We start from the raw sequence: 7,072 nt of genomic DNA, 5'->3' as shown, positions 1-7,072 counted from the left end.
CAAGATCATCTTTAAGTCATAATAATTAAAGGATCAAAATACATGGACCAAATAAATACCACCGTTCTAAATTTTTTTCATACCATCTCATACATTTTTGTTTCTTGGCGATCCCCACAGCTGCTAAAATTAAAGGAGCAGACACTATAGACTGAGATCTTAAAGGATGCTGTGATCATGAAATATTACTAAAATCCTTTTCAATAAGATTGTAAGTCATATCATGACATTATAATTACTACAGTTCATCACTGTAACTAAGCTCTTTTTCTCTATATATATAGTCAATTGCCAAATATTATCACCTAAGAAAGGTAAATTTACTCACAAAATTCTACAACCCTCCATGAGTCTTCCTGCAAAATCAGAGCTACAAACTACCAGCATCAACTCATTAGTAGATGAACTTCCATGGCTGCAAGATCCAAGTGACTCAAAAGACACAAGCCCTGAACTTGTTTCCCTCGATTTAAAGCTCTCGAATAAGGATTTGGGTGGGAGTTTGATGCCAGAAGAACTGAACCTTGTTGACTCTTTTGATGCTGATAATTTACCAAATGACAGATCTTACCAAGGTGTAGAAGAAGCAGCGGCTAAGCCTCGAGTTTTCTCGTGCAATTATTGCCCGAGGAAGTTCTTTAGTTCCCAGGCACTTGGAGGCCACCAAAATGCTCATAGTCGAGAGAGAAAAATAGCTAAAACAGGCAATAAATTGGTTACCAATTCAACTGGGAGCAAATACTCGAGTGTGCCTTCTCTGCCTCTGCAAGGCTTCAATGGATCAGTTGGAATTCAAGCACGTTCACTGATTCACAAACCTTTTTCACATTCACCTTTTTTTGGTTCCTTGCATCCTTTTCAGCTTGAGGTCTGGAGCAGGCAGTCTCTTTACACCCAAGTGGCAGCTGGCCAATGGCCCTCGCCAGAGAATTATCTGTCGGGGACCTCACCGGTACCGCCATCAAGTAGCGGAGCAGCATGTTGTGATGCTGGTCGGACGCTGTCGTTAAATAGTGACTCATTCTCGGATTCAAACTGTACTCATAATGAACTGCACGAGCTAGACTGTTTAGACTTGTCTTTAAGGCTGTAATTCTATGATGGACCAAAAGTTTTCCTCCCGCGGCTGCTTTCTTCCCCTTTTCTTCATTTTACTTAAATTACCACACATGTAAATTCCTGCTTTCCTCCTTTTAGAAAATAATATGTGGCCTGTAGCGTTCCCTCTTCCCTGTATTATTTGAGAAATCCATTTCAGCTATATAATAAGTATTAGTTAAACGATTATAGTCGAGAGTTGCCAAAAGTCTAAAGTGAACATTATGAATTTTAAGTACCAAACTAAAAGAAACCATGCTATACACATCATTGTCTCTCTACCAACTATTTACATATCGGAGGTTATAATGATGTGGATTAAACTTTATTAATGCTCTTTCGATTACAAAGCATCCAACACATTTCCAAAATTTTCAATGGTTGGATTACATTAGATCAAACCCAAATCAAATGCAATGTAACATATACTAATAAGAGGATACAAACAAAGAACATCTAATTTGATACTAACAACGGTGAAAGAGAGTTTAGCTCAATGATAATTGATATAACCTTTCTTCCTAAATGTTAAAGATTCGATCCCCCAATATCCCAGTAGTTGTACTCAAACACACAAAAAGGGGGAAAAAATTGGGGTCAAAGTCATAAAAGGTCCCCTTGCTTCTTGTCTTTCTTGAGATTTTAGTTTACATCTTTACAAAATGAGATTTAAGGTATATTTGAAAAGATTTTCAATGCACTTTAAAGGTGATTTTAAGCATTCAGAAGGTCATTTCAAACGAACTCTTAGTATTATTTTTCTAGTGATTCGTAGACATGTAAACCAAGATAATAGGAATGGTCAATCAACTTGACTCTTGTTCCATGTTTGACATAGACAGTTACACACACTTGTGCCCATGAAAGAGACTGTTTAAATGAAAAAGGAAGACCCACCGGCAGGTGAAATAACAGATCATCTCTATTGAAATCAAACAAGTTTATGTGGCACAAGATCCCCAAGTGTCCTACCCACAATAATCAATCATTTTCCATATAAGATTGTTGACAAGTCATTTTCTTGATTTCATACCTTGGATACTTTTCAGTCGATCAATCCACTGGGAAAGTTCAGATCCAGTCGATAATAAAAACTTGGTATTTTATTGGTCAGCAAATACCGTATCTCGGAGAATATAATGGAACATAAACTGGAATCTCGTAGTAAAGCACAATCATTATCATTAAAATCCCATACTGCAAGGACTTCCAAAATAAAGCAGGGAAATGCCACAATGTCTTGAAAATGACTTGGGAAGGCATGGACTTTACCTCATCAGTTGGGTTGTCCATTCATTGAGTATTCATTGCTCTCCTTTTTTTCTAGTAAAACCATCAAATTTATGAGTAGGTGAAAGACTAAAATGGCGGTAGTTTCTGCATGAAGATATGATTTTAATTAGTAAAAGGATTTGAGTGCTTCTCCTAACTGGAGAGAGATGTCACATCATCATTTAAGCGCTATATCCCCAAGCTGCTAAGTTTGAATGACGAGGAAACCAATAAGTGCTAAGCAATTTAAGACACACCAACTTCATTCTCCTTAATTTTGTGTACAATACTACTTCGTATACTGGATAGTTCAATACATGAGGGTCAATTTTACATACTAAAAATAGATATTAATAACCCCAGCAGCAGAACTATTCTCGGTTGAAAATACTGCAGAAACAATTATTTCAATTAGTTTCAATGAATGCTTTTACGGTTTCCATCCATCTAATGAACTCGGTTTTATCCTTGTTCTTCATATATTTGTGCAAGAAAACAGCTAGCTGATCGTCCACCCCCCTAACTTCAAGATATTCGTAGAGTGAGTTTTGCAAGTCATCATCCAATTCCCTGTGTACAAACATAATGGTCTCAGAAAACAGGAAGAAGTTGAGATTTAATAATTGAGGCAAGAAGATAATAGTAAAATAAGAATGATATGTCACCGACATCATATGCAAGTAATTATTTGTTCATACTATTCATCATACTTAGAATCAGAAATATGGATATTATTGAGGGCCTTGGAAATCATACTTGAATTCAGGACCAGCATAGGGCTGAGCTGGCATCATTTCACCTCGACGTAAGAAAAGCCTGTCAATCTCTAGACTATCTGGCCAAGCTGAGCACATAATCTCCAAAACTTCACTGCCACCTCCTTTAGTTATGTTGACAATAGTGGTAATGTGAAGAATCACATCTTCCCCAGAACTATTGCCTCCTGAATTTGGAGCTGGAATAGATCGATCAAACATTGTCACTTCAATTTTTATATTCTCATTCTCCCCATACTCTCTTTCCAATCTGATCCACTGCTCGCCTGGCCTTCCATCAACAGTAAACGCCCCAAATTTTGTAACAGGCTGAAAATAAGAAGAGATCTCAAAATTAAAAGTACAAAACTAGGAGTTCGTATCGAGATATTATTAAATTTAACATAATCCATTAGCTTAAGCTTTTCAATTCGATATAAGTGGTATTACAAACTCCGGTAATGTCATTTATTTCTCCAATTAAAATCAATAAATATTTGTTGGACTGGTGCAATTTTTCAACTCACAATTGAGGAAAAGTGTCAAAGATATATGGGATTACATTGGTCCTAATTTTTCAATTTAAGCTTTTGGGGGTTTGATTGTGTTAAATCAACGAATGACTCAAAAGCTTAAATTGAAAATTTTAATTATATCAACACTCCCCCTCATTTGATTGTGTTAAACCAACAATTGATTCAAAAGCAAATTGAAAATTTTAATTATATCAATACTCCCCTCATTTGTAGGCTTGAACTAAGTAGAAGAGCCAACAAGTGAAATTCAATATTAATTGGGAAAAAAATAACATTATAAGATTTGAAAAAAAGACCTCATGTTAAATCACCGAATGACACAAAAGCTTTGGATGGGTTATGATAAATTTAATTGTGATTTAACCATTTGAAAGAAGCATCGAAATAACGACATTTGAATATTTAATCCCAAATGCCCATTATTCACTTGCACAGTTACTTATGAAAATAAGATTGATCTCACGACCACGAAACCAAATAAAAGTACAAGACCACAAGTTCTGCTCAATAATCACCTCCATTCCCAGAAATGTTAGTAGTTCAAGGCAAGCACGATGGTGCAGATTATTCAATCCAAATTCATCTTCTACAAAATAGCAATTCCCCTCGAACACCCCGGTAGAACAGCCCACTAAAACGCAACGATGCTCGATTTTGTAATCGTTCGTGAAAATTTTCGCATGCTTTAAGACGAAAGACGGAGGGCAGAACCCATCCATACGTGCAATTAGGAATCTCAAGAAACTCTTCCAAGCTAATAACAGGGCTACAATACAAACATTAAAGAACTACGAAAACCCAACAGACACTAGAATGAACTTTTTTTACAGCTTCTTACATTTCATATTTCTTTCCGCGGCAGATAGAAGAACAGAGAAACAAACCTGGTAGGGAGGAGAACGATCAAGTTCATATCGGATTTCGTTACGGAGAAGTCTGAGAATGTTGCCTTCGAAAGCGGATCTGCGCATGTCGGATATGTAAGGGCGGGTCTTGAAGAAAACGTAGGGGTTTTCAGGAGGGAATGTGATGGGATTTTGAAGGTTCGATTGCGAAATTAGTGCTTTGTGAGAATAAGAATAATAATAATAAGAAGAAGAAGAAGAGGAGGAAGAAGAAGAAAACTGAAGGCATTTTCTCCATGGTCGAATCAGTCGTGCCATTTGCTGCGATGAATTTGAATTGGGGAAGACGAAGAAGAAACAGTTTCTCGTGGTTTAGGGTTTAAGCACCCGCTCGCGCCTTTTGTGCTTTTTTTTTTTTTCCTCGAAACTATCCCAATAACATTGTAATATCTGCCCCACTTTTTTTTTTTATTAAAAATATAATAGGAGTGTTCAAAAAATCCGACTCAAATCGTATGATTTAATTTGGGTTTGTGTTCAAATAAATAAAAATTTTGTAGATTGGATTGGTTTATAGGTTTATCTAATATAACTCACACCAATCTAAACTTTAAAATATGTTTTTTTTTTTTAACTTATAACACAATTATTTATATATATTGATTTTAATTTTATTTTTCAATATTTTATTCTTCAATAACTCTTAAAAATACTTTCTTTGAACTTTATAAAGAAAATTTTCCATTATATAAATTGAAACTGAATTATTAATCTTAATTCAATATATAAAAATAATTAAATTAGATTTTTACATATTTACGTTTTGCTTTTTTTAGAACACAATTTTAAATAAATGACCTGACTAGCCCGAACCAACCCAACTCAAATATTTCATGGATGGGTTGGGTTGGGTTCCTTCTTTAATAAGGGTTATTTTGGTTAAAGAAATTTGCAATCCGAACAATTGGGATGGATCTAAAATGTCTTTCAACCCAACCCACAAACATCCCTAAAATATAGTAATGGAGTTTTTTTTTTTTTTTTTTTCCTTTTTAGTATAATAATAGGGGATTTGAACTATAGACCTTGTGATTCATAACAATTTCATATGTCGAGTTATGTTCACTTCGAATGATAATGGAAAGATCTAACATTCGACCTTAAATAATTAAAGCATGTCAATAATTGTTGGCCATATTTTTTTTAATCTTTTACTCATAAATTTTTTAATATTTAGTTTAATTACAAGTTTTGTCTTTGAATGTTCGATTTGTATCAAATAAGTCTATGAACTTTAAAACTCATGTAATAGATCTCTAAACAATTTTGTATTTAGTAGGTTAAATGTATAATAGATTCATATACTTTCAATTTTGTTTTTAACAATTCCTTAACATGTTTAATTTTTCAACATGTGAATGATTTTGGACCACATGACATAATCGATATAAATAGGAACAGAAGTGATATGACAAAGAAAATAACAAAATTCAGGTTAAAAGTAGCATCGTAGGACCAAAACGAGCTTAAGGGAGAGGGTTGTTTGGGCCTTGGCCCAAGTCAATATGCTTGCCCTCAAGACCGAGGTCAAGCCTAACAAAAATGCCTAAGGGGGATGTGTGATCCAAGGATATTGTGTCCTAGGACCAAAATGGGCCTAAGTGGAGGTGCTCGGCCTTGGCCCAGCCTAGCAGAATGGCTAATGAGGTATTCCTTCGTATGCCTCAACACGAGGAGATAATAGGTTAATGTAGCTCTTCAAACTCTATGGAAGATAACCTAAGTCATATATTCTTATAAATATATAATTATGATTCCAGATAGAGGAAGTCAATTCTCACTCTCAATTTCTAAAACTTCCACACTTTTTCACTCTTTGCCCTCTGATTTAAGCATCAATATATTTGTGGCAAGCATCCATCAGTGTGTAAGTTTCTTTTATTTTGCATGTCATGTTTTTCTCTCCTCTAAAGAAATTCATCGTTGTTGTTATGTGAAGGTCAAACTCTTTTCCTCATCTATTTGGGCATTAACCGTATCTATTAGACATAAATAAAATTTTGTGTTTAATACAATCATAAATTTTTAAGTCCCGTTTGGTAACCATTTTGTTTTTTGTTTTTATTTTTTAAAATTAGGCTTATGGATCCTACTTTCACCCCAAATTTCTTTATCTACTTTCCACCAATGGTTTAAAAAACCAAGCTAAATTTTGAGAACTAAAAAAGTTGCTTTTGTTTTTGGAATTTGTCTAAGAATTCAACTATTATACTTAAAATTGATGCAAATCATGATAAGAAATGTAAATTATATAGACTTAATTTAAAAAAAAAAAAACAAAAAAATAAAATGGTTACTAAACGGGATCTTAGTTTTAGGCATGATTAGCTTGTGAATTTTTTTTTTAACTTATGAAGGACATTATGAATGCAAATTTAACTTTATGATATGCTATATACTTTTTAGAGTATCAAAAACATCAAAATAACATGGGAAAAAACTATATTGAATAGTTAGTTTTGAAACAGTATATATTTTGACGATTTTTTTTTTAAGTACAATAGCT

The 7,072-nt window shown here is 34.1% G+C and overlaps 2 protein-coding genes across 3 annotated transcripts; one reads left to right on the top strand and one right to left on the bottom strand.

Annotated features, from left to right (window-relative positions):
* Positions 1 to 346: 346 nt before the first annotated feature.
* Positions 347 to 1,093, top strand: LOC120084531 (zinc finger protein 3-like). Its single transcript, XM_039040321.1, has one exon. It carries the CDS (start codon positions 347 to 349, stop codon positions 1,091 to 1,093), a length of 747 nt encoding a protein of 248 aa, XP_038896249.1.
* A 1,542-nt stretch (positions 1,094 to 2,635) lies between these two features.
* Positions 2,636 to 4,934, bottom strand: LOC120085199 (uncharacterized protein At2g39795, mitochondrial). 2 transcript variants are annotated; one of them, XM_039041090.1, is made up of 4 exons: positions 4,546 to 4,934; positions 4,177 to 4,344; positions 3,127 to 3,455; positions 2,636 to 2,940 (listed from the first exon to the last, which is right to left on the bottom strand). In XM_039041090.1, exons 1-4 carry the CDS (start codon positions 4,822 to 4,824, stop codon positions 2,778 to 2,780), a joined length of 939 nt encoding a protein of 312 aa, XP_038897018.1. In that variant the 5' UTR covers positions 4,825 to 4,934; the 3' UTR covers positions 2,636 to 2,777. The 2 variants fall into 2 exon arrangements, with proteins under 2 accessions (XP_038897018.1, XP_038897019.1); XM_039041091.1 differs by lacking the exon at positions 4,177 to 4,344.
* Between the last annotated feature and the right edge of the window lie 2,138 nt (positions 4,935 to 7,072).

Source organism: Benincasa hispida, chromosome 9 (genome assembly GCF_009727055.1).
Source record: "Benincasa hispida cultivar B227 chromosome 9, ASM972705v1, whole genome shotgun sequence".
Classification (NCBI taxonomy): domain Eukaryota; kingdom Viridiplantae; phylum Streptophyta; class Magnoliopsida; order Cucurbitales; family Cucurbitaceae; genus Benincasa; species Benincasa hispida.
This window is presented reverse-complemented; position numbering and strand designations above follow the sequence as displayed.

What these genes read in the sequence shown, in the direction of transcription:
- LOC120084531 (XM_039040321.1), top strand. Translation starts at nt 347, where the DNA reads ATGAGTCTTCCTGCAAAATCAGAGCTACAAACTACCAGCATCAACTCA.
- LOC120085199 (XM_039041090.1), bottom strand. Translation starts at nt 4,824, where the DNA reads ATGGCACGACTGATTCGACCATGGAGAAAATGCCTTCAGTTTTCTTCT. An exon ending in TAACATTTCTGGGAATGGAG is followed by an intron (nt 3,456 to 4,176) that starts GTGATTATTGAG and finishes TCTTATTTTCAG; the next exon opens with CCTGTTACAAAATTTGGGGC. An exon ending in TATGCTGGTCCTGAATTCAA is followed by an intron (nt 2,941 to 3,126) that starts GTATGATTTCCA and finishes GTTTGTACACAG; the next exon opens with GGAATTGGATGATGACTTGC.